The sequence below is a fragment of the Hermetia illucens genome, chromosome 1 (genome assembly GCF_905115235.1).
Source record: "Hermetia illucens chromosome 1, iHerIll2.2.curated.20191125, whole genome shotgun sequence".
NCBI lineage: Eukaryota > Metazoa > Arthropoda > Insecta > Diptera > Stratiomyidae > Hermetia > Hermetia illucens.
Window position 1 is genome coordinate 104,201,386 of NC_051849.1, and position 25,353 is coordinate 104,226,738.

The window sequence follows — 25,353 nt, forward strand, 5'->3', positions numbered from 1 at the left end:
GTCCATAAACTTTAGGTTTCTTCAAGAAACGCATGTACAGCCTTGGCTTCAATTCTTGTCCTTTTAGCGAAGTCATTCGAATGTCATTCGGACCGATAAATACAAGCCTTATTACGGCGATCGACATAAATCTGGCATGTGACTTATCACGTGTTCAACACTATAACTTCCAAACGACTCCGAATATCAAATAATCACTTTACCCATATATTCTACACTATATCTAGATACAACTGATGCCAAAAAAAAAATTCGATTCCGCGGATCCGATACCGAGAGAAACCCGCCGCATTGAAATACTTTTGTTTGAAAGGCCTACCAGCACCTCAAATGAAATACTTCGGTAGTAATTTTCTGCTCATCTGGTGTGAGAAACTATCCATGCATGTTTTTTCAATTGTACATAGCTAAAAATTCAAAATATTTGTCGATATATTTCCAAACCCCAACTTTACCATTCACTCTATGTGATGACGACGTATACACGTCGGGGCTGCAGTAAATTTACGTGAAATACAAAATGTTGGCCTTCCATAACTTTGTTAATGATAGTTGGATTGCATTCAACTTCTCAGAATTAACCCTAGTCAGGAAACTGGACCATTATCCAATACGCCGTGTAAAACTAAATGAGCTGAGAACAGAAATTAAAACAAATGTGCCTCCAAACAAAGCTCCTGCCTATGAACTCAATACAGGAAGAATACTAAAAGAATTGCCAGAGAAGGGTCTTGTCAATTATTACAAGTTATACTGGTCCTCAAACCAGGAAAGGAGTTAAGCAGAGTCGAAACGTATCGACCAATATTGTTACTCCCGACTACAGCCAAGCTATTTGGAAAACTTCTCCTTAAGAGACTGAAGCAAATCATTGTTCATCGAAATCTAATACCACCCCACCAAATCAATTTCCGTAAAAGGCATTCCACAATCCAACAGGTGCACAGGATCACGAATCCGATAGAAAATAGATTGAAAAAAAAAACCCGGTGTGCTCAGTTATTTTTCTCGTGTCGCCTAGGCGTTTGATAAGGTGTGGCATGAAGGTCTGTTGTATAAATTGCATAGAGATCTTCCAGAAGAATTTTTTGATATTTTAAAATCATATGTATCCGAGCACCTATTCAGAGTGAAATTCGAAGCAACCTACTCTGAACTGAAAACCCTTGCAGCTCATGTACCGCAGGGCAGTGTCTTGGGCCCAACACTGTTTCTTCTGTATACGAATGATATACCTTGAGGAGAAGTTAAAATACACACTTCTATCCCTACCACAGCTAAAACTACGGAAAAATCAAAAATCAAGCTACAAACTGCTATTAACAACATTGTAGCATTAACAAAGAAATGGAAAATTAAATTAAATGAAAGTAAACCAACGTAAATTGACTTCACAAACAAAGAGGAGAATCAGTCTAAAGTTATCAAAAACAGAAAAATGTGCCACAGGCGAGTGAGGTCAAATATTTAGCCGCATAAGACACATCCTAAAAAGAAGAGCAACAGTAAAAAATTTGGGAACAACGGAGAAATTATTAATGCTGTAAATGCATGTTTTGAGGAGCTTGATTATCCACGCAATTAAAATGGTAGCACTGTCTTGAAAAATGTATATCTTCTTGGAGGTTACGTTCAAAACGGAAAATATCCCAGAAGAAAACACTTCTTCTTTATCAGGCGGAAACTTTTCATCCCACCCTCGTAGCTGCCATGTTGGCCTCTTCTTATCCTTATCCATTGTCTCGTTCGGTAGCAGGGTTGATTTCTCTAGATCGAATTCCTCTTCTTTTCTTGATCGTACCAATACCACGATGTACCGGACATTGTCTTTAGCAGTCGTCCAACACTCGAAACCACAGAGGGCGGCAGAGCGAACAACACTGGTAAATTTAAACTTTGTGTGTGTTCGTGCATAGTGCTCGTTGCCCCAGTTGTGGAACGCCACTTTATCCAAGTGATTCGGTCCGAGACCATGCTGTATGAGGAAATCATTCCACTTTTTGACAAGTTGCCCGAGATCAGCTTTGCTATGAAACGATAGGAAAACATGATCTGCATAGAACAGTGTGTAGAGCGCTAGTCGTTGGGGACCCTGGCACCGTCCACAACTAGAACAAAGACGATTGGCGGGAGGGTACTTCCTTGATAAACACCAGCAGAGACACGAACCTGACATATTTCCTACTTTGCTCCTCGAATCGTAATTGAACCTATCGCAGCATGAATTCTTCCTGCACTAGGTGTTACCACAATGCATACCATATGAATTTATGTGGCACAGGGTGGAACGCTTTCTCTAGGTCCACAAATAAAATGTAGAGAGGGCGAAGCTTCTCAGCGCGTTTCTCCACGAGTAACTGTGCAGCATTCATTGCGTCAATAGCTTCACAATTGACCAATGTTATGAATTCATTTATTAAGGATCTATGAAAAAATCTTGAAGGTAGAGAGAGACCGTTTAACATCAACAACGGGCTATGACAAGGGGATGCCCTATCATACGCCCTCTCTAACTTGGCCCTGGAGAAAATAATTCGCGATGCTGATGTAAATGCGAAAGTCACCATCCTCTTCAAGTCCACCCCCTACGCTGACTATATTGACATTTTGGGAAGAACAACCCGCAACGATCAAATCCGCGCACAGTTCTTGGCTGCAAAGAGAGCCTATTTCAGCTTACAAAAACTGTTCCGCTCGAAACGGTTTACCATAGAGTCAAAGCTCTTACTGTACAAGACTATGATCTTCCCAGTCCTTATGTATTCCTTGGAAGCTTGGGTTCTTTTCAGGGCAAACTACGAACTTTGGCCGCCTTCAAGAGTAGTATCCTCCGAAGAATTTTTGGCCCCCTACATGAAGATGGAGGATTCCGTAGCCTACATAATGACGAAATCTATGAGCGATACCACGACCGCTTGGTTGTGGATGGCTCAATAGATTGCGGTAATAGATGAGGATGACCCAGCCCAGAAAGTCTATAAGGGCAATATATATGGTAGAAAAAGAAGACAAGGCAGACCCTGCCTAATATGGAGCGATGGCGTAGGTCAGGACGCCAGACAACTTTTAGGCATATCGAATTGGTGGATCTCGGCGCAAAACCGGGATGTCTGCAGTTCCTTATTAAGGCAGGCCTAGACCGAATACCGATTGTTGCGCGGTTGATGGTGATGATAATCTAGCACCGAGGTATAATGGACATCGCAAATCGACTTGTTTCGGAGATGCTTCCAAATAATTGTTGCCTTATTTTGTAATATTTCTTCCTGAAAATTTTAAATAATATTCTTCGAATGTCATACCTTACCCTTCCTCAGCTTTCATAAATAAATTTTAATTATGTCGTCGAGAAAAATTCATAAAATTATGTTTTTGTACGAAGTAACGATATTATATAACGATATATTTGTGAAGGATTTTGAGGGGTTATTTGAGAAACCGCTCACTGTTCTATTAAGCGGCAGAGGGCTAAAGGAGGGTACTGCTCTACGCTGCGCAGCTATGGACTCAAGGAATTAGCCCACAAAAAAAGTCGCGAAAGCGGAAGCTGAACGCTTCAGGTATGAAAGGTTTTGTGTATTATTTGTATAACTTTTGTAAAGCCATTTGAATGTGAATTTGTCCCATTAGTACGTAATATGTAATATATACATATATTATCTGAGAATATCCACTTTCGGTTGATAATGACATTCAAAATCTTGAATTTGCAAAGAAGTGACACCTTTGGCCTATTATAACTATGTTAGTAATAGTACGGTAGGCTCAAGCTCTATATCATAGCCTACATTGCTGCAAAATTTCGTGGTGCTAGGATCAACTTAAGGGGACTTCTGCAGCCAGTTACTGAAAATTATAGAAATATACTATTATTGACTTTGCTTGAAGGGATATCGGTATGGAAGGTATTTCGGAGCCTAGCCACCATACAGTGGCAGCCTCTTGATTTTTTTCTGATTTTTCGGTTGGGCAGTTTCTGAGAATGGCCCCATTAAATAAATGAGCGCTTTCAACCCCCCGAACTCCCCGCCTTTCCAACAAATGTCTTAACTAAAACGAGCTTCGGAAAGTACTAGCCAAGATCTTTCATTTGATGTCCCACATGACTATATTTGGAGAAAAAAAATGTACTTCTACAGTCTCCGAAAAAAATGCGTGTGACGGACAAACAAACAAACAGGGACGAGCTACCGTTGAATAGGCGACAGCAAAACCCCGGGTCTTAACGGCATACCGAATAAGGCCCTCAAACCTGCCGTCAAAAGTAGACCGGACATGTTCGCGGAGCTGTTTGAAACGTGCATATCCGAAGGTATCTTTGCTTCACCATGGAAACGGCAGAAGCTGGTGCAAACCGTCTGGGGAACCGTCCTCTTATAGACCCACATGTCTTTTAGACACTATGGGGAAAGTGTTGGAGCGGGTTATTTATAATAGATTACTCCCAGTCGTCGTAAAGCCAGATCAACCATTGATGCCATCAAAATGGTTACTGGCTTGGCCGAAAGTGCAATTCACGGAAGGGGTGGTACCAGCAAATATTGTGTGGTGTTGGCCTTGGATGTGAGGAACGCTTTCAACTCGGCCAATTGGAAGCTTATACGAGAGTCTCTGGCAACGATTGGTGTTCCCACCTACCTCGCCGCTATTATCGATGGCTACTTGCAAGAGCGGGCACTCTTGTATAATACCGATGATGGACCCAAGGAGTACGTTGTCTCCGCGGGTGTCCCACAGGGCTCTGTACTGGGCCCACTGCTGTGGAACGTTGTGTATGATGATGTACTTAACTTTCCGGTTCCGGAGTGGGCCACGGTGGTGAGTTACGCCGATGATATAGCACTGGTTGTGGTCGCAAACCATCTCGAGGATGCTGAGTTGTACTTAAGCGAAGCAATCAGTGTTGTTAAGGCTTGGTTAGAGAGTGCTGGACTGGCACTCGCTGAGAAAAAGACGGAAGCGGTCCTCATCACTAAGCGTCGCAAAACAAATAACGCCTGCATTAGAATCGGGAATCGTACCATCACTTCCAAGCCGGCCATGAAATACTTGGGGGTGATAATAGACGGAGGACTCAATTTTAAGCAGCACATTAAGCATACTTGTAAAAGAGCATCCACCACGAGTATGGCTCTGGCAAGGATGAGAGCAAACTTAAGAGGACCGCGGCATACTTGCAGGCTGCTCATAGCTAGGGTGGTGAGTTCTATCGGTTTACAGAACAACAGCCTTAAGGGGTGTTCTGCCTTCAGGACCGTCTCAGACGATGCAGCGTTCGTCATTTCGGGAATGAGGCCGATTGACATCCTGGTAACCGAAATGATGAACATTTATAACACCACGTCCATCTCTCCCTTATCGCAGGTGAAATAAAGCCGAAAGGGAGAGATCCATAAGCAGATGGCAACAGCGATGGGACCAGTCAGAAAAGGGTCATTGGACTTACAGTTTGGTCCCTTCCATCGGGAAATTGCTGGAGAGACAGCATGGGGAGATCAATTATAATAAATATAATATATACCGTCAACATATGTACAGGTTTAAATTGGACACCTCACCTAGTGGATAAAAATCCCACACTCTGGCTTGCCCAGACCGAAGTCTTTTGAAGATTGAAGAAACAAAAAAAGACAGACAGACAGACAGGCGGACAGACAGACAGTAAACCGATTTAAATAGGGGTTTGTGTTTACACAAAACCTTTAAATATGTGTACTCACTTTTGCATATACGCTAACATACATGCGAGGGGGTTCACAGTTACAACTTTTCTATCAAATTTTGTGTCAATAGGTGAAAACGTTTTTGAGAAAAGTACATGTGACAGACAGACAAACTGACAGATAGACAGTAAATCGATTTTTATAAAACTTCTTTTCCCACAAAACCTTAACTAAGCACTCCACCCTACAGATTAGTCGTGTTTAACGACCCCAGTCGTTTTTCTCGGAGGCAATATGAACATCAAACGCAAGATGTATACAGACCCATACATACTGGATTAGATTACTACACATTATATTTCGGTAACGCATCTGTACGGATATCTGTAGATTCTCATATTCATTAGCAACCTTCTTTCGAGATATGTTTTTGCTGATGAAACATTTATAAATTAAATCATTTCCTTTTCCGTCGAAGTTTATGGATATCATCCATGTCTACTCATAACCCCCAATTTGCATAATAATACATACCATACTGCTTTGATGCGACTTGAAAGATTGTCCAGGCATTCCAATTGGCATTTTTATAATCCACCTGTTTTAACTACGCATTTATTCGTATATGTCCACAATTTTGAATTTTCATCTTTTATCAAGTATTCGATGTACATTTCAAGCAGCGGCTCCATTCCAAAAGGGGTTTAAATAGTAGCGTAGTAGTACCATCGTTTCAAAATTCCTAATTTATGACACATCATGTTATTTGGATGAACTAGACAAATCATAAATTCAAGATTTACAATCACGAAGCAATAAAATAAATGAGGAGAGTAATTTTATTACTTTTTTGTGATTGAAAATTTGGATACATGGTCGTAATAAGATTAAGATATCTTAGCTCAATGACAGGCGGAGATTTTTTTAAAGCGTAGGATGTCGAGTATAATACATAGTGATAATGATTGTTTTTCCCAAAATCGACAAGTTACAAGGTAAATAAAATCTTATTATGCCAGTGAGGAGTATAAAATTAATATAAAATGTAGATAATTTTAATTACCCACCGTAAAGTCAACTAGATTCTTGCAATTATGTAGAATAGAATGGTGAAATAGCCCAATTAGTGGAATATGGTTTCAAATTCGGAACGTCTTGCTGTTTTACGACGAAATTACTTTGAAAATGAGTCTCAAAGACTGTTTCCTAAAATAGAAAATATCTGGAAAATATGCAGAAGCTCGTATTGAATTGTTCATCCATGATTCACAGTTCTTCTCATATTAATCACTTGCATTCACTGTCAAATCGTACAAACCTGAAGGCAGTTAAGAATCTTCTCACAATAATTTAATTTTTTTTACGATTTTGGCATGGAGAAATCCCGTTTATTTGAGACAGCAAATACTGCAAAGTGCTCTATTGTCACCTAATCTTTCTTCTTTGAAGTGAGAACCCCTAGGTCTCATGGAGTAAGTTATTGCACGTCAATTTTTTATTTGAATGAGAAACACAGAATATGAAACCTGAGAGCTTCTACCGTCAAGCGTAAATTTCAGGCCTATTTTTGAGACTTAATTGCAAAGTAACTACTGTGAAGATAATCTGATGATTTTTTTTATTTTATTTGTTTGGATTTTTCAAAAATATTTTTGAAACACATCATTTTTCTTATGGCCTTGAAACGTCCGCTATAGCCCAATATCGCGGGCGGCTTTTTGTTATTAATGAGAGTTCCATTGGTAAAACGCGTTTAAAGAAAAAGTATGGTATAAAACAGGATTTCCGAAATTTATGATTCAGTCTGCAATGCCAGGACCGAACTCTACGGTCCTGAATGCAAATCCCTCATTCTCGGTTGACCGCATTTTCCTCTCGTTCTCGTGGTTTCTTGTCTCCCAAAGTAATCCTCAACACCCCCATGACTTGCAAAAAGGACAAAAATCCCCATGGCAATCTAAACCATCCGTTCATCCGAGTGCAAATGTTATAGAGCCGAAATCCAAATGTGGTTTTGAGGGATTCGTTGCTGATTAGCGTGTGTGCAGCCAAACATCTTTCTAATAAACTGTCAGAAGACAAATTCTCGTATGTCGATTTCATCAACTGTACAATCTGGGATCGATGGGATTCCGTTATGCTTAGAATTAATAAAAGTCCCTTGTTCCTCGGCCTGAAGCCACTTGATGAGCAGAGCGGCCACACGCTAATAAGCGCTCGCTCATATTACCCCTTCGATATACCCATGAAGGAAAATGCTTTTCACGAAATCTTTCTTATGATGTTTTCTTAACATCATCTTCATCCCTTCAGTTTTGGTACAAATCAAAAGTCTCTCTTTTGTCCTTTGTCCCGTTCGTTCACAAGCGGGGTCGGGTTTCGTGATCGATTTCGTCATTTTATTTTATCAAATGCCTGATCTAGATGCAATCTCGAGGCCGTTAAATCCCCATCCAGCGTATCAAACCACCATTGTTTCCGCTGGCCTTTTGATCGTTTACTATCGACTTTGATGTTCAGACCAATCTTGGCAAGCGAATTCTCGTTAGCGTGAATCACGTGACCATACCATTGAAGACGCCTCTCTCGTAATTTTTCTACCATCGGTGCAACCCCATATCGATCACGGATATCGGATCGATCGGATCTGATCAAAAGGTGTCACGCCACTAGTATACTTAAATTATGAAGTGGTTATGTTATTCCCTTTACGTTAATATATAATTGTTGAATGTCCCTTTTGGTGCGAGGTACTTTGAAAACTGGCATATAAAATATTGAATACAAAATCATCGAAATCACTAGATCGTAATAGTTCCTTGTCCATAAAAGCATCTACGACAAAGTTCTGGATTTTACTGCGTAGGAAGACTATAGAGACTTTAGTAATATTCGCTAGTATGTAAATTATCAAACGATGTTAAAATGGTGAATTTCCCTTCATGTCTAATTAGCGAAAAGTGAGAAGTCTAAGCCTGTAGCTTGCATACCTTCTTCCTTTCTATGAAACCAAGCTATAATCGACAACTTCATGTAATACTACATGAATATATCCAGGAAGCAAAGTCCTGCTAACATAAGCACAACGGAACCAGTGTTTACTGAATGCATGGCTCAGCATTCATACTGGGCGACGCAAGACCCTACTTAAATCCACCGAACTACGCAACTCCACCTTTGAAGCTCGAAGGACTCTGTTCGCTTAAACGTAACGACAACCAACATGAAGCTCCCACTGCGGGACCAACCGCATTCTCATGAAACATGTAAATTCAGGGGCTATTCCGATTCCCACGGTACCAGTATACTCGTGGTAAGGTTTCGTGACCTACTGCCACTTCAGTTGAGTCCCCATGCAGGCTCGGGTCTGATCGCCCTGATTAGTTTTTTGGAGCATTCGTCTACTGCATCATGGCCAGCAAACCAACGCGATACAGCGTCTCCCTATGCAACCACTAAGCAGGTTCTCTTCGCCGACTGCGTTTTAGTTTTTGGCCTTGACACGGTTGCTGCCTGGTCTTTCTCACCGCCATGTTTGACAAATGAATCTTCTCGTAAGGACTAATGTGAAGGAAATGATGTGTATTCCACAAAGCCACAGAAACTATAAGGCTGCTGGTTTGCCAAAACCTGCTCGAGGAAACATAACTAAAGACTACAGTTAATATAACCCCCACTATGTAATTTGGCTGAGGCTATTTAACGGATCAGTTTTCACATGTTTTCAGACATAACTTATTTAGATTTTGTTAATCACTTTCTAGAAATTTGAAAATATGTGACGCGAAGATGCTATCTCAGTAAATAACATGCTTAAAAGATTGATTGATCAGTATTTAAGGCATTGATTAAGCCGTCGAACGCAAAGAAGGCCCTTAACACACACAGCTTTTGCCATAAGCGATGTGGCCATAATTCAAAATTTGTTTGACTTCTTCCGGGTCGTCAACTTTGTTATGACACGCTAGAAAAGCATCAATAATTTCATTGACCACAGAACAAACACTGATTAGTTTCCGTGGGAAAAGTGCAAATAAACAAAGTGACCTTATTTTGTTCAAGTCATGTCTGTTAAGAAAATAAGGAAAACGTCAGCCTAGTCTACAAAAGCTCCAGATGAGCAGATATTCATAAGCCAATCCAACTACAGAAGAAGCTCTCCACACTAGGAGATGCACATTCCCCGATAAAAGACCATTCACTGGTGGAACCGAACTCAGAGGACCATAGGTTGCATCAATCAGGACTAAAAAAGCACCTTTTTAAGGATAAATCGCAATCTGTCCATCTGGCCGAACAAGAGGGAATGTTTTAAGCAGCTCTGCTCACAGAAGGAGCATCAACTAAACCGTGATTACGTGAATCCCTTCATCTCCACAGGTGATGAGTTCTACCTCCCCGTTGAAAATCATCCAGGGGTCAATCCCCTACCAAGAGAGGGACACTGATAGCCTACAGCGACCTTTGAATGTGGTAGCAATTCCTGTAGTAACCTAACCTAAATAACCTACTGGAGATTTACAATAAAATAGGTAACAATAAAGTCTTGGGCCTAGATGGGATACTGAATAAGGGGTTTAAGCTCACTGTGAAATCCCCATCGGATATATTTGCTGAGTTGTTTGAATTGTGAAGGTCGGCGTATTTCCTGCATCGAGGAAGCGGCAGCAACTGGTACTGCTGCCTTAGGCTGATACACCTCCCTTACAGTCAAACTCCTATAAACCGTTATGTCTTTTGACACTATGAAAAAATGCTAAAGCGTATGACCTACCATAATCACACACACAGGTCGTCGGAAATCTGAATCAAGCATTGATGCCATCAAATTGGTTACTAACTTGGCTGAAGATGCATCTCACCGAACAGATAATACCGGAGAGGAAATAAATGAGAAAATCCAGAAAAGGGGCGATGCCTACCATGAAGGGCATGGTGAAATCAATTAGCATCTCACCCAGTTTCTCACGAAACATGCAAGATATTATCTGTAGAAGTTTTAACTGAATACTTCATCCGATTGTCCAAACTACGATGTAGTCCCAGAGAATCCAGAGTACGTATTCATCAACTGTCCAAGATTCGTGCCAGATATAAGGAACCTAGAGGAAACTCTAAGAGAAGTGATGGTTTCGGAAAATCTGATATGATGAATGACAGCATGTCAGGACGATTGAGATTCGACCAGTTCCATGGGTGAATCTACCCAGAGTACTCTGCGAAAGACTCAAGGGACTAGGAAAGTATGGTTGCAATCGCCACGTGCAGAAGAAAGGAGACCGAGCTAGAGTGAGCTAATTCCGCCCCGGGATGCAATGGTTCCGCAGTGCTGGGAGAAGTCAGAAGTGATGTTAATGGGTAAAAATTACATTTGCTAGCGTGTCCACAACGGCCTTTTGAAGATCTCCACTCCAAAAAATAAAACAAAAATAGAAACAAACAATAGGGGACACAAAGGGAGACAATCAATTGAATTCAATAACGTTTTGTTTTACACAAAACCTTAAAAAAACTTTAACGTTAATTTTTATCAAATTTCTACGGAAAGTACAATAAATTTGTTTTTTAAGACGTTTGCAAAGAAATACGCCATTAGGTTATTTTACAATATAAATTGATTTATTTTTTGAGTCATTGCATGGAAAAGTCCCTTAAAGTTCTGTATACTACAAAACCGACGGCAAAGTCAACAAAATGCAAGTTATTGTACTATGTAGATACCACTGTTTTCACTGTATGGATAGGACAAATCACGGCTATAAATACTACCTTCTGCCGTCAGCATCTGGACCTTAATAATTCCAAAGCCCATTTTCGACGGACACTTATGCCTTTTGTATGATCACTCGAAAGTTAATGTAGTCCCGACAGAACATTTTCAGGAGGAATTTATTCCACAGAATATATTCTCCTCATATTGAGTATAAATTGCGATTTTAAAAAATATATTCTTCTTCTTCCAGTGCGATGATCCTGTACCTACCGGTGATATCGCCGTCTTCGCTTCCCGTTTTGGACCAAATGCATCATGGCACCCGGGATGTTTCATCTGCTGTATATGTCGAGAACTGCTGGTAGACCTCATCTATTTTCACCGAGATGGGCGTTTATACTGCGGTCGACATCACGCCGAAACACTGAAACCACGATGTTCCGCGTGCGATGAGGTACATTCAAAATGAACAAAACAAAAATAACGGGCATAAAAAAATCTAAATACATTTTAAATTCAAATTCTAGATAATTTTCGCAGATGAATGCACTGAAGCTGAAGGACGAGCCTGGCATATGAACCATTTCGCATGTTTTGAATGCGATAAACAACTCGGCGGACAGCGCTACATCATGCGTGATGGGAAACCATATTGTCTAGCGTGTTTCGATGCAATGTTCGCTGAATATTGCGATTTTTGTGGCGAGGCGATTGGTGTCGATCAAGGACAAATGAGTCACGATGGACAGCACTGGCATGCGACTGATGAATGCTTTTCTTGTAATACTTGTCGCTGTTCACTTTTGGGCAGGCCATTTTTACCGCGGCGAGGCGCTATCTATTGTTCAATTGCATGTAGCAAAGGAGAACCACCGACACCATCAGATAGTTCAGGACCTGGGATGAGACCGCCAATGCAACGAGTCAGGCCTCAAGCTCGTCCACCTAGTGATAATGAGTACAATAACGAATCAACAACACCACCGATCTCTCCGCAACAACTAATACCAAATTCCCCCCAAATGAATCGCTTAAGTCATGCGCCAAATATGCGAAGTGGAAAACTGAATCCTCAAAAATGTATTTCACCTCTTGCCAACCAACCAGAAGTAGTCGAAGAAAAGTGGGTTGACTACGCCGATCTTTCTGCTGGACCATCGAATTCTTCTCAGAATCAAACCCCATTAACCTCTCCAGGAGAGTACCATCAAATTCCCGCAAAGCGCGAAAGCCACGATCGATTCGACTTCACGGATATGGCCGTGAATTTGGACACATGGCACCATCCAAAGCACAATTTAAGTACAAATAGTTATAGCCTTCATGAACACATTCGCAGCAAAATGGAGACTTCGATGACTTCAAGCATGCCTGAACTTTCGCACGAGGATCGCCAAACACAAACATCAGTTCTCACGCCCACTGATCATGACCACCCGGAACTTCCCACCCCCAATCTTTCAATAGCGTCGAACGTACCTGAAATAACACAGGCTGAAGCAAATCCTCCAATCCTTCCGGAGAAAAAGAAAGGTGTTCGATTCGAGGGCATCCCAGACACACTGTCAAGATCGCGTAGTTATTCAGGAGGCGGAAGTTCTTCCCGAAGAAGACGGCGGCGCAAATCATGCCGAAATAGTGCGCCAAATCAACTAAATGAGCCCCGGCCCTCTACTTCTGGACATTTGCATAAAAATCCTGTGGAAACGTCATGCAATGCTACCGGAAATGATTCGGATGCTTCTACAGATTGCTCCACGTGCTCATCCAGTTCATCTAGTTCGGACGAATACCTCTACCAGCTGCCACAAAGACGCCATTACGGTGGAGTTAGGGTTAGTTACGTTCCAAACGACGCAATTGCTTACGATAAGAAACGGAAACAGTCTGATAGCGGCGATAAGGACAAAAATTGTATTATATCGTGACGGACAATTTTGTACTATTTGATAAAAACGACGTTTATTTGAGCAAACTTTCTACCTACATATTTTCTTCTACATTTGAAATGTAACAACGTTCATAGAATGTATATAACTAAATTATGTATATTTTTGTAAAACAAGAGGCAAAATAAAAGCAAACAAATGTCAGTTTATTTCATATAAAGTTTACTTGTTTCATTTATGTAGGACAAAATTGTTGGGGAAGCATTTGGAAGCAAATGGTGAGTTAGCTATTTTGGTGAAGAGTTGTTTACTATAATGGAAATATGTATATATATATCAAAAAAATTACAGGAATTATATGGTCATGAAGCAAATAAGTTAATTATATTCTTTGTGAATTGTGTTGTGAAAATGAAAATTCATAATGGTGCAATTATTGGGTAGCCTCCCCACAGATCTCGATAGTCCGAATTGGATAGAACTGGCACTACCTCGGATGGAATAATGAAACAATCAGAATGTCCAAGAATATGTACTGAAAAACTTTTAGTTTATTATCTCAACGCAAATGTCTACACATGTTTCGGTATTGTTTATGTGAGGAACAACATCAAGTTCGGTACACCTGCCACTAAAAACAATGCAGTAAACGTATGTCATCAACTTGGTCAACGTGCTGGAGGAATGATGATATTGGCAGCTGAACCCATCCACGTCCTCCAGCCAAGGCAGCGTGAACAACGTTATCGATAGCAAGTAGAAAGTGTATCGGTGGCAAAATACAACCCAGATTGAATTTTGGCTCGATAGAGCACGTCACATTTACTGCCGTCATGATAATAGATATCAAGTTCTACATTTCTTATTCACACTGTCGAAAACTTCCCCCAGTAGGGCGGATTAGGAGGGGATATGAAGTCGGCTCAGAACTCCACAGCGATCCGAAGTGCGTGAATGAAATCGGTGCGGAGGAACCCAGAGCGCAAACCTGGAGTGCCCCTGGCTGTGCAACAAGCGCATGATTTCGTTCACTTTCTCCTGCGACAAGATGACGAAAATATTCATTTGCTTTAACGCAGCATTTTTTTCTTTTTCCTCATATTTAGCTTTCTTCAGCATCTCCGTTACATACCTTTCAAATTCCTGCTTCCAAAAACATAATTTCATTTAAATCTCTATTGAAACTTTAATTGCAAAACTGTTTCACATTTTAAATTTCCCGAAGCCCTAAAATCCATTTCAATATATTTGCAATCATCACCGACCTTTTCTTTTTAAGGTTTTATGTCAAACAAAATCTTATTAAAATCGTATGTCCGTCTTTCTGTCTGTCACACAAGATTTACTCGAAAACGACTGAACCGATTGTCATGAAATTTAGTAAGAGCATGTGATCTGTGTGTCCATTTACATGTAACGAGCGGCATCATTTTGCGTTGAGATTAAGGAGGGCTCTCTATATATGCTAAAGTGGGGTGTAATTTTTTTTGTCGTCAAATATAGCCATGTGAGGCATGAAATGAATAGGCTCAACTGATCAATCTTTGATATTGGGAGAGTGAAAACTCAAAATGTGTGAACTAAGAAGTGAAACAGGTCTCGTTCTCAGACCCTATCCAAACGCAAAGTCTAAAAAAACGCACAGTGATGAAACTATATGAAATTTAGGCCTCAAAATACATCCCGTTCCGATATTCTCTCAAAAAAAGTTAATATACCATTACCATATTCTAAAAATTTTCCTGAAAACCCCCCTTTAGCTCATACTAGAAATATAAAATTTGGTAGCAGTGTAGGCGATAATAAGACACAATTTTGGAAAGTTTGAACTCGATCAATAAAGTTATAGAAGTTTCGCATTTCACGTAAATTTATTGCTCTGTAAGGCATGTATGACATCAAAACCATATAGAGTGAACTTATATGAATGGCGGGTTCCATGGATACCGACGTGTGTATGTATATGTATATGCTAAGTTTGCGGGAAGTGTCCAGTAGCGGTATTTAATTTACGTACATGTGTATGCTTTTGAGCACCGGGTAAAGTAGAAATATGTGGAGATGCATTACATCAATTTAGGTGCGTACATATTTTTCTAGTTGTATACGGTAATAGGCAGTGTTTGTTTTCTCTCTATCAAGCCTTCAAGATGTTCTTTGATTTTATTTTACCCATTACCTTTACGACAGCAGGGAGGAAATATTCCTCCAAATGTCCCACTCAAAACGGCTACCCTTCTTTGGAATCTTAATAATCATCTCCTTCTTCCACCCTCTGGGAAAGGTCTCGAATTTCCAGATATACAGTAACCGCAAGTACAGCGGAAAAACCGTCAAGCCCAGCGGCTTTCTCCGTTTGAGTGCATTTATGACCAAAATTATTTCTCTTCTTCTTGGATGAACAGTCCGTCCTCGCATGTTGTGGCGACTATCCATTTCATCCACAAGGTGAGGAACTTCGCCGGATGTGATACGTTAAGAACCGTGGTGTAGTGTTCTGTCCACCTCTTGATTTGCTCGTTATCGGGGATGAAAAGTCGACCGTTAACGTCCTACAGAGGACCATCGAAAGATTTGCGACCACATGCAAGTTCTTTCGTGATGCGGTATACACTTCTGAAATCATTGCGTCCTGCGGCATCTTCCGCTCCTCTGACCAGCGCGATAGCAAATTCTCTTTTTTCACGGCGTTCACTACGCTGACCCCTTCGGGATTTCGAGCGATATCGGAGTTCAAGCGCGTCACATCCCCCATCACTCGCCACGGTCAATAGAGCCTTCAAACCCTTCCATTCATTGATCAGCTTTCATGATTCCGTAGTCAGCCAGAAATTATGAGGCACCTTCGTGGTGAGGCCGACGATATGTGCAGCAGCAGAAAAAAGCATTTTTAATGGCGACCCAATCCTCATCGATATTTTCAGTCGAGATAATCAGTATATCTTCGTCCGATCAACAAGATAGCTCTGCCACTGTCGAGTGGCAGGCGCATCATACAAGCAATCAATGTTAAACTTAGAGGGTGACAACTCCCTAACTTTGCAAAAAGTAACGCGTAAGTGAACGTAAGCGACCATCAGATGGTGATCCATTTCGAGGCCAATGTCCCTAAAATGTGTTGTCAGAGCCCACTTTGGCATTCAGATCACCCATCACGATTACAATGTCACCTTTAGGAAACCTCCCCTGAACTGCGTTAAATGCTCGTAGAAAGCATCCTTCGCCACTATATCGGAGGTCTCCCTTCGTGCACAGAATTGTACAATTGTAGTGCTCCTAAACCTAGGCCGGAATTTTAAAATCTGTGAGGAATCGGCTCCCAGGCCAAGAGAGCGGCACCAACACCGGGTTCACATATGCTACCAATTGGCTTTCCAGAGTACGAAAGCGCATTGCCGCAGGAGGGAGAGGGGTACTCACCAGAGTCCACCATCTTACTTCGCTTATAGGATTACAAAGGGATGAATCGGAGCAGAATATCGTGGAGGATGTGGAAGGTCATGGTTCAAATCTCACGGGTAGCTGACAGATTTGTATCGTGTTTTCATGTCGCATAACAGTCGACTCAACTATGAATGAGTCCCTGAGTCAAATCAGGGTAATAATCTCCGGCGAGCCCAATGCTGACCACATTGCCTCGTACAGTGTACCATAGTCTTGTATATACTGTTACGTTCATGAATGAAAAGCTCTAACACGCTTGAAGGCTCAGATCCAACTGGGTTATTGCGCCTAAGATTATTATCATTATTTTAGTGGAGTACCTTGCAGCTGGATTGCGAGTGGTATATTTAAGAATGCCGCGTAATTTGTGGTTTGTATTTTTGAATCGTAAAACATATTTGTCGCCTAAGGGCTAATTTTGCGATTCCGTCAAAAATCCAGTTCAAGTGAAATCACAGGAACGAATTACTTTTTATCGTGGCGTATGTGAAGTGAAACAGGACGTTCGATATTGAAGAGATCGAAATGGGTAAATTCAAAAAATATTTCAAGAACTTATTTCAACGAACAAATACAGGCTTACTTAGACTCTTTACAAGAGACAAAACCGATAAAAAGTTCAATCCCCATTCGGAACATATGCACAAAATGGCAAGAGTGCAGAAAAGGATTTCATTCACCAAAATAGTTATCTGTTGTCGGTTTCGACTTGTAGTTTGTAATTTTAAGATTCTTTTTCACTCTTCTCTCACGAACTTCTAACTGCCACGAACTTATGTTAGCATAAGGGGCATACTCCATTTTAAGGGGCTAAGGGCGCGAATTATCGATTGAAGATGGGATTCATCGTGGATCTTCCCTGTCGATTGCGGCACACAGCAGCTCTCTTAAAGATAAACCATTTAGTGAATTGTAAATTAAATAGTTTTTTGTAAATTAACCGGAACTGCATGATGATATGAATACACATGTACTTCCAGTCGAAAACTATGAATTGTGTACTCTTAAGTTATAAACTATGATGTAATTAACTTTAGATAACGATGTAACTAATTGTATTCTTTTATCTTAACCAGAATGAAATGAGTATAAATATCACGCACTTCTAATAGAAGAACGGTTTTAAAAGTAACTGGTATCACGCGAAAGAACGCTGAAATAAAATCCAAAATAAATAAACTATTTAAAAGTTAAATATTTTGTTAGAGGACGCAGAATTCGTTCAAAAAATTCATGAGGTTGAGCGGGGAGCTTCACTGTCTGTGTGTCCGTCTGTCTGTCTGTCTGTCTTTCCCGCGAATTTTTCTCGGAAAAGGTTATGGCATTGACACCAAATTTGGTGGAAAGCTGGGAACTGTCACGCATACTATGAGAATCTGACAAATATATATTTAATATATATATATAAGATCCATGTCTCTGTAGTGTAGAAGGCTGAAGTGTTTGCGACAATCAGGATGTAGCAATAAATTTTCGCATGGTCGCACACACTTTGCGTTAAAACGCATCATCGCTGTGATGCGGGCCTTTGGATGTTGCCTTCAGCCCATCCTTAGGTTGGTCGCCCCTCGGTCCGGTTGGGCGGGAAGAGGGTCCGTGGGCTTTTTGAACTATATATATGGTGCCTAGGCTCCGGAATCCCCTCAATACCGATATCTGTTCAAATGAAGTTAATAATAGTATATATTATACTATATTACTGTACTTTTTAGTAATTGACTGTAAAATCCCCCTTAAGTTCATAGTAGCACCACGAGGGCAAAGTGGGCTGTAATATAGAGCTTCATCCTACCACCTGGTGGAAATCGCACTATTACTAACAAAGTTATAATAGGTCAAAGTTATCGTTTCTGCGCAAATTCAAGACTTTGAATGTTAGTATCACCCGCAAGTGGATATTCTCACATAATATATACATATATTATGTGCTAGGTTGCGATGAGACAAATGTCCACTGAAATGTTTTTAAAAAAGGAATACACAAAACCTTTCACGCCGGGAGCATCCAGCTTCTCCACTTGTTTCTCATATAAGTTTATTGTGGCCCTATGCAGCGGTTAAAAGGATACGTAAAGTTTTGTAAAATGACATATCAGGAACTAAAGTGTCCAGACCACTGAGGCATACAGGCGAAGGACACTTCAGTGTAATGTTGCGGACTTTCACGGTCAATTTTCCCATCTTGCCCTTCGTCTGAATTTTAACGATAATTGGTTTGTTCCATTTCACATTCTCAGGAATTACAAATAAATGAAAGTAGGACTGTGCAGAGGCTGCAGGGGCCCTATAGAAAATGTTCCTAAGGAAGACCATCAAGCTCATTTATTTTACTCCACTTGAGCGCGTTGACGTCATAAATAATTTCGCGCATTTCCTGTCGCCTGTTGCAATGATTCGCGACATGACGCATAAGATTCGCCGGATATTATACGATTGAGAATCGAGGTGAGACCCATTACTTCACTTCTGCCACGTTTTTCAGTTGCTGACAGGTGCTCTTCGGACGTGGTTGACAACCCTACCCTCGCTGAACATAAAGAAACTTTTGATGGCGGCCCGTCGCAGTTAATATTCTCGTGCGAGTTGTTTAAAGTTTGTATCATTTACGCAGTAAAAAAAATCCCAATTCTGGACGAGACTGAAATCGCGAAGACAACCCATATTGAATTTGGTGGCCAACGTTTCCCTGTGATTTCCTTCAACAGTGACGCGCAAGCAGCCATCAGGGGATGATCTCTTTTAAGGTCGATATCCTATTTTATAACGCATATTCTAGACTAGAGTACTTCTAGTCCTGATCCCAATATTATCGATCTTATTAGATATTCATTGCCAGTCAGTCCAACCGTAACTAACCTTGGTATTCAGATTGCCCATCACAATGTCACCTTTAGAAAGCCTCCTAAACTCATCAACAATTCAACATCAGGCTTGTGTCTACAACCTATAGGCTTTCCAGAGCACAAATTTGTTGTACCGTAATAGGGAGGAGAGTAACCTTGCGTCCCATCATCTCACTTCGCTTCGGTTAGAATATCCAGGCTATCGTCAGAATTCCCACTCAAGTTGAAGAGAGCGAGCTTTCGGGGGACCTTAACGGCCGCTGCTGAGGAACATGCGCACACTACAGAAAGTAATTATAAACCGATTTCGATAGCGGGGCGAAAGTGCATGAATACTATGCTGGAAAGGACTGATTTCCGAACTCCGTCCTTACAGCAGAAAGATTTGTTTTTGGCTTCGCCTTATCTATTTGATAAAAAACTTCTCGACAACTAATAATTGGGTTTTTTGGCAGAAAAGGGACAATCAATGACAATGATGGTTTAGCAATCAATTGAAAGAAAGTTGTTTTATAAAATAAAGATTAGCGAATGCTGAGCTTTCTTTTACGAAAATTGATTGATTTCCACTTTCATATTTTGGACTAAGCTGGAAGTTCAGGACTAGCTAGGAGTTCCCATTACTTTATGCGGGGGGAAGCGATCTTCTTCCTCTCTTTCCTCTCTTTCCGTAAATATTAAGTGTATAACTTTGCTTCCGCGTTTTTTCCATAGAAAGCTTTGGAGATACGTGGTAAATAGAACTGTCGGGTCTAAAGTGTCATTTGGCAACTTAATATATCTGTCGAAAATATAAGTGATTTTGTATTCGCTTTATATATTTTTAATCGCTTTAAAATGTCAGTTTACGAGCCAAATTTTCGCATTTGTGCTGTTTTACTTTACGCATTCAATTCAAAAAAATCTGCGGCTGGGGCTCACCGAATGCTCTCGGATTCGCATGGCGAAGCAGCTATAAGTGAAAGAACGTGTCGCGTGTCGTTAATGGTTTCAACGCTTCAAGAAAGGTGATTTCAACATCGAAGACCGGCATGGCGGCGGAAGGGAAAAGGTTTTTGAAGATTTCTAGTACTCGACGAAAACTCGTGCCAAACCCAAGAAGAGTTGACGGAATTATTGTATGCAAACCAGCCAGCCATTTCAAAGCGCCTCAAAGCCCTGGGAATGGTTCAGAAGCAAGCAAATTGGGTGTCGTACAAGCTGAAGTCAAGGAACGTTGAACAACGTTTGTTTGTTTGTAAACAGACGCTTCAAAGGCAACGACGAAAGAGATTTCTGAATCGTGTCGTGACTGGGGACGAAAAATTGATTAACGACGATATCCCAAATGCAGAAAACCATGAGGTCTGGCCGGCCATGCTTCCACGTCGACATCGATCGCGGGATTCGTTTACTGTCGAATAGATGGGGAAAAGTTGTGGCCAGCGATCAACAATATCTTCAATCATAAATGTACTAACAATTTTTGAAAATAACGTCTTAAATTTCGAGAAAAAAACGTGCGGAAACAAAGCGTAGGTTTGTAGGTATAATTGAAATTGATTACTTATATTATTATATTTAAATTTAAATTTATTATTTAATTAAATAAAAATCAATATATTTTAAAATTGACAATTAGATGAGGGCAGTCCTTTTCTTCTCGTGCTCCAGTGCACATAGGCTAGACAAGATAATATCATCCGAACATCATGCCCGCCATATTTGAACTTGGTGACGTCACTTGGTCATGATTACCGTACAGTTCGTTTCGGTTTGAAAATCGTTGCGAAAATTTTATTGAAAAATTTGTGGTCTCAATTTTTCTATCAATCGTGTTTGAGACAAATTTTTGTGATAATTGGAAATGGGGAGGTGCGCGATAAATAGTTGTGATGGTTATCAAGGCAGAAGAGGAAAGACCTTAAGATCCTTTCGTCTTCCGAGGGGTGAGATAATTTGCGAAGAGTCGAAAAAACTTTAAGAAAAGTGTAGGTAAATCAACTTTAAAAACGCTCATGTGTGTTCAAAACATTTTGCGCGAGACTATAAGATTAGAAGCTCCAAGTCATACTTCTGGAGACTGTGGAAAGCAAAAGACGGTTAAAGGGTGACACTATTCCGAGTCAGCATTAACAGCAACAGGGTCATGAAAGCGGCCGATTCAAAAGAGTAAAGGCCAGCAGATAAAAATAGATGCTGCATCATCTGTTGAGACGTAAGATGTTATTTAATTTGAAGATAATATCTAAGAAATAGGAAAATGCTGGACATTTTCTTCTAAGATGGAGACATAATTCATGAGACGCTACCTCGCCTTCATCTTATGAGCAGCGTAACCGAAAAGTAGTAGCTAGTTATTGCTTTCTGCTTATATTTATTCGTCGTGCCTCCTTCTTCGGGATTGCTGCCTGGGTCCAGGCTTTCTACAGATAGAAAAGAGATCCCTCTCCAATGATCTTTAAATCTAGAATTGGGAGTTCTCCATTGTCCTCTATCTCCGTCTTGAATCCATGATAGCATGATAGAGGAAAGGCAGAAAAGGAGGAGAATGCAGTGGTCATAAAGGAATGCTGGGACAGTAAGAAGTTCGACGCGCAAGAGAGCTTGGTGGTCTTAAGGGAACCAGAAGGGAATAGATTGAACCGAGCAAAATTATTGTCACCCAAGTCGGGATAACCAATTAAATCAAATTGTATTATTGCAATTAAAAGATCCCTAATATTTAAAGACCAGAATAGGCCAAAAAAAACTTAGCTGATCAGGAAGGGGACAACTTCTGCCGAAATAGGGATTTACCAATAAAATAAACATATCCTGTTTTAGGAATAAATTTACTCTTTTTTTAAGGCTTCCCTGAAACCAAAACCTTATTAAAATCGGTTTACTGTCTGTCACCCACTTTTCTCAGAAGTAGTCGGACCGATTTACATCAATTTTAGTGGGAACTATGAACGCCCACGCATGCAATGAGTTACATATATGGAACTCAAGGGGGTTTCCATATATGTAAAAGAGAGATGTAAAATTGTTTTCCACCGAATGTAGCCACATGGTGTATCTAGTGAAAAGTATCGATTATTACCTTCCGAATCAGGGTTTAGTTTTGAGGTCGACTTCAAAACAAGGGAGTGAGGGATCACTTCAAGTGAGGGGCCATTTTCAGAAACTATCCACCAAAAAAATCATGATGATGCCACTATATGACATCTCGGCTCCGAAATACTCTCCATACCGATATCTGCTAAAGTAAAGTTAATAATATTATGTATACTAATATATTTTAAAATTTACTGTAAACCCCTTTTAGGTTCATCTTAAGCCCGTAATATAGGTTTTAATATGGAGCAGCCCACTGGAAAGTTTGCTGGAAATCCTATTATTATTAATAAAGTTACAACAGGTGAAAGTTGCCCCTCTTGCGTCATATTGGTTCCCCATAGGAGAAAAAATGTCAGTATCATATGGAATTGAATATCGGAACTGATTCTACACTACGAGCTATGTAAAAATGAAACCATCGTGTAACCGAACATTATTACATGAAAGATCAACAAATCCTTTCATATCTGAAGCGCTGTGCTTCTGGCTTCCGACTTGTTTTTATTGTGATTCAAAACTTTTTAGTTGATAAATGTCTAATTCTTAACTTTTAAACTGTTTTTAAAGCATTTTAACCAAACCTGTACCCCAATTCTTTGACAATACTTACAATATTTCATCTTATTTAATTATAAATACATAGATGGGAAGATAATAATTAATAATAAATCTTAAGATTAGTATCCGGAAGTGAAGGAACTAGATGTAATATAATATATGGTAAACTGAGTTAAATTGAAGGTATAATAACACGCTTACTCAATTTTTTGAAGTAACATACATACGAATAAAGACAAACGATTCGCCACATCTATAATATTACAGTATCCGAGGGTATGCATCTTAGAACGAGGGGATTGACTTTTCAGAACTTTACCCATCCTGCACCGGAAAGTGCCAATACCATCTACACCACTCATCTCAATCTCCAGAATCAGATGGGGTAAAACATTTTATTGCCATTTTGTCACATCTGCTCCACACAGTCGACGATTGATGAAATTGAGTTAGCTGTGTTTGCCCAGACTTCGACTCTTGTTACCACCCTTCGACAGTCCCTTGCTTTTACATAGTTTATTTATATTTGTAGAATCTTAAAGGACACTCTCCAATGTCACACTTATCTTGTCAAAATCGAATGGAGGGCGGATGCGCTTCCCATCTCGGAATGCATACAATGAACGCTCTTTGAACATCAGATAAATTGTACGAGAAACAGCACATGACCAAACGCCGTTTACCTATAGCGTAAAGGATCTGTTCGTTATTGCTTTAGGGCTGAAAAAGAAGATGAAAATAAACAGTGAAATGTTTACGCATTTAATTCTATTATGAGCCAATGTAACACCGAAGTCCTAGGGTGAAGTGGTGTGTGCTGGAAGTTTAGTGAACTAATATAATTTGGCGCATTAGTTTGCTTTTAAGAGCGTGCCATGTGTGTTAGATTTTTGGTATTAATTTCCCAATTAGTAGATTTATTATTGACTATATTCTGTGATATTCATACGCCACGATGGTTTTTGTTTGCAACGACTGTGGAAATATAATAACATCAGAGAGTACGAGAGGGGAGAGAAAGAGAAGCGATAGCTAACGGAGTAAATGTTTTTGTTAAAATCGAGTATTCGATAGGGTTTCAAACCAGAAAACCGCTGATTTCCACTTTGGTAACTAGAAAAGAAAAGTATTCACTGTCGTCACGCTTATCCGGGAAATCAGATATAAGTGAAAGTTTAATTTTTTTCAAAATTCAATAATTCAGAAGCGACTTTTTCGTCGTTACTCAAACAATCTATCTAAAGTTCACTGTCTATCATATGCATTTTTCCTCGGAACCGTTATACCTATTGATACTAAATTTGGTAGGAAAGTTGGAACTGTAAACATACGCACATGCGGTGAATTACACTCCCCAATGATGAACGTAAGGAGGGGGCTCTACACGTAAAAAAGGAGTGATATGTTCACCAAATATAGTCATGTGGGGTATCAAATTAAAGTACTAGCCTTCTACAGTTATTAACAAAGTTATATTCGTTTTGAGAATGAAGGGGGTCCTAAGTCCGCATCAACTTAATGCAGGACCGGACCAAATGGGGAGCAACTTACTCCCTCTTTCCTGGTCCACGGGCCCCTCGCTTAGGGCTTGCACCCAAACTTTTAGAAAAAGTCAAGCGACTTAGGACCCCCTTCATTCTCAAAACGAATATTTCAGCTCTGGCCAAGCTCTGGTCAATAAGGCGGATTTGCGCTCAATATAATTCGTAGGCATGTCGTGTTCTATGAATTATATAAAGGAGCATTCAACATCTGCGAGCCGCTACGGTCACGCTGCTCCCAGGGCAGAGGTGAGGCAGCGTCTGACGATTTGCCTCTGCCCTAGTAAGAAACCGTAAAGCCGTCGTCGTTTGACTTTTTTTAACAAAGTTATAGCACGCCAAAATTGGCTCCGTCGCATCAAATTACTACTCCCTAAGAGCCTTGCATATCGCCGAACTTCCGGTTTTTTGACTTAAAAGAAAGTATAAAAGCTGCTGACTTAAAATTGTGCATGTCACTTTATTGAGTCCCTAAAGTTGGTGACAAATAATAAAAAATTGCGTTCACAGCGTCCAGGTGTTTCAACGTGAAAACCTGAGAGCAAAGAGCGAATCGTACGGTTTTCCAAATGACTTGTCGCCAATGCAACACAACTATATCTTTGGCTTTGATGAAAATCT

At 40.3% G+C, this 25,353-nt stretch overlaps 1 protein-coding gene across 3 annotated transcripts in view; it reads left to right on the forward strand.

The window, feature by feature from the left end:
- LOC119646298 (protein prickle-like) overlaps nt 1-13,485 on the forward strand; it is a 453,548-nt gene extending 440,063 nt beyond the window's left edge. For all 3 annotated transcript variants that reach the window (XM_038046715.1, XM_038046713.1, XM_038046712.1), the window contains 2 exons: nt 11,627-11,830; nt 11,904-13,485. In XM_038046715.1, the coding sequence (XP_037902643.1) occupies nt 11,627-11,830; nt 11,904-13,304 (1,605 nt within the window). In that variant the 3' untranslated portion in view covers nt 13,305-13,485. The remainder of the gene's footprint in view (nt 1-11,626; nt 11,831-11,903) is intronic.
- Nucleotides 13,486-25,353: the final 11,868 nt, after the last annotated feature.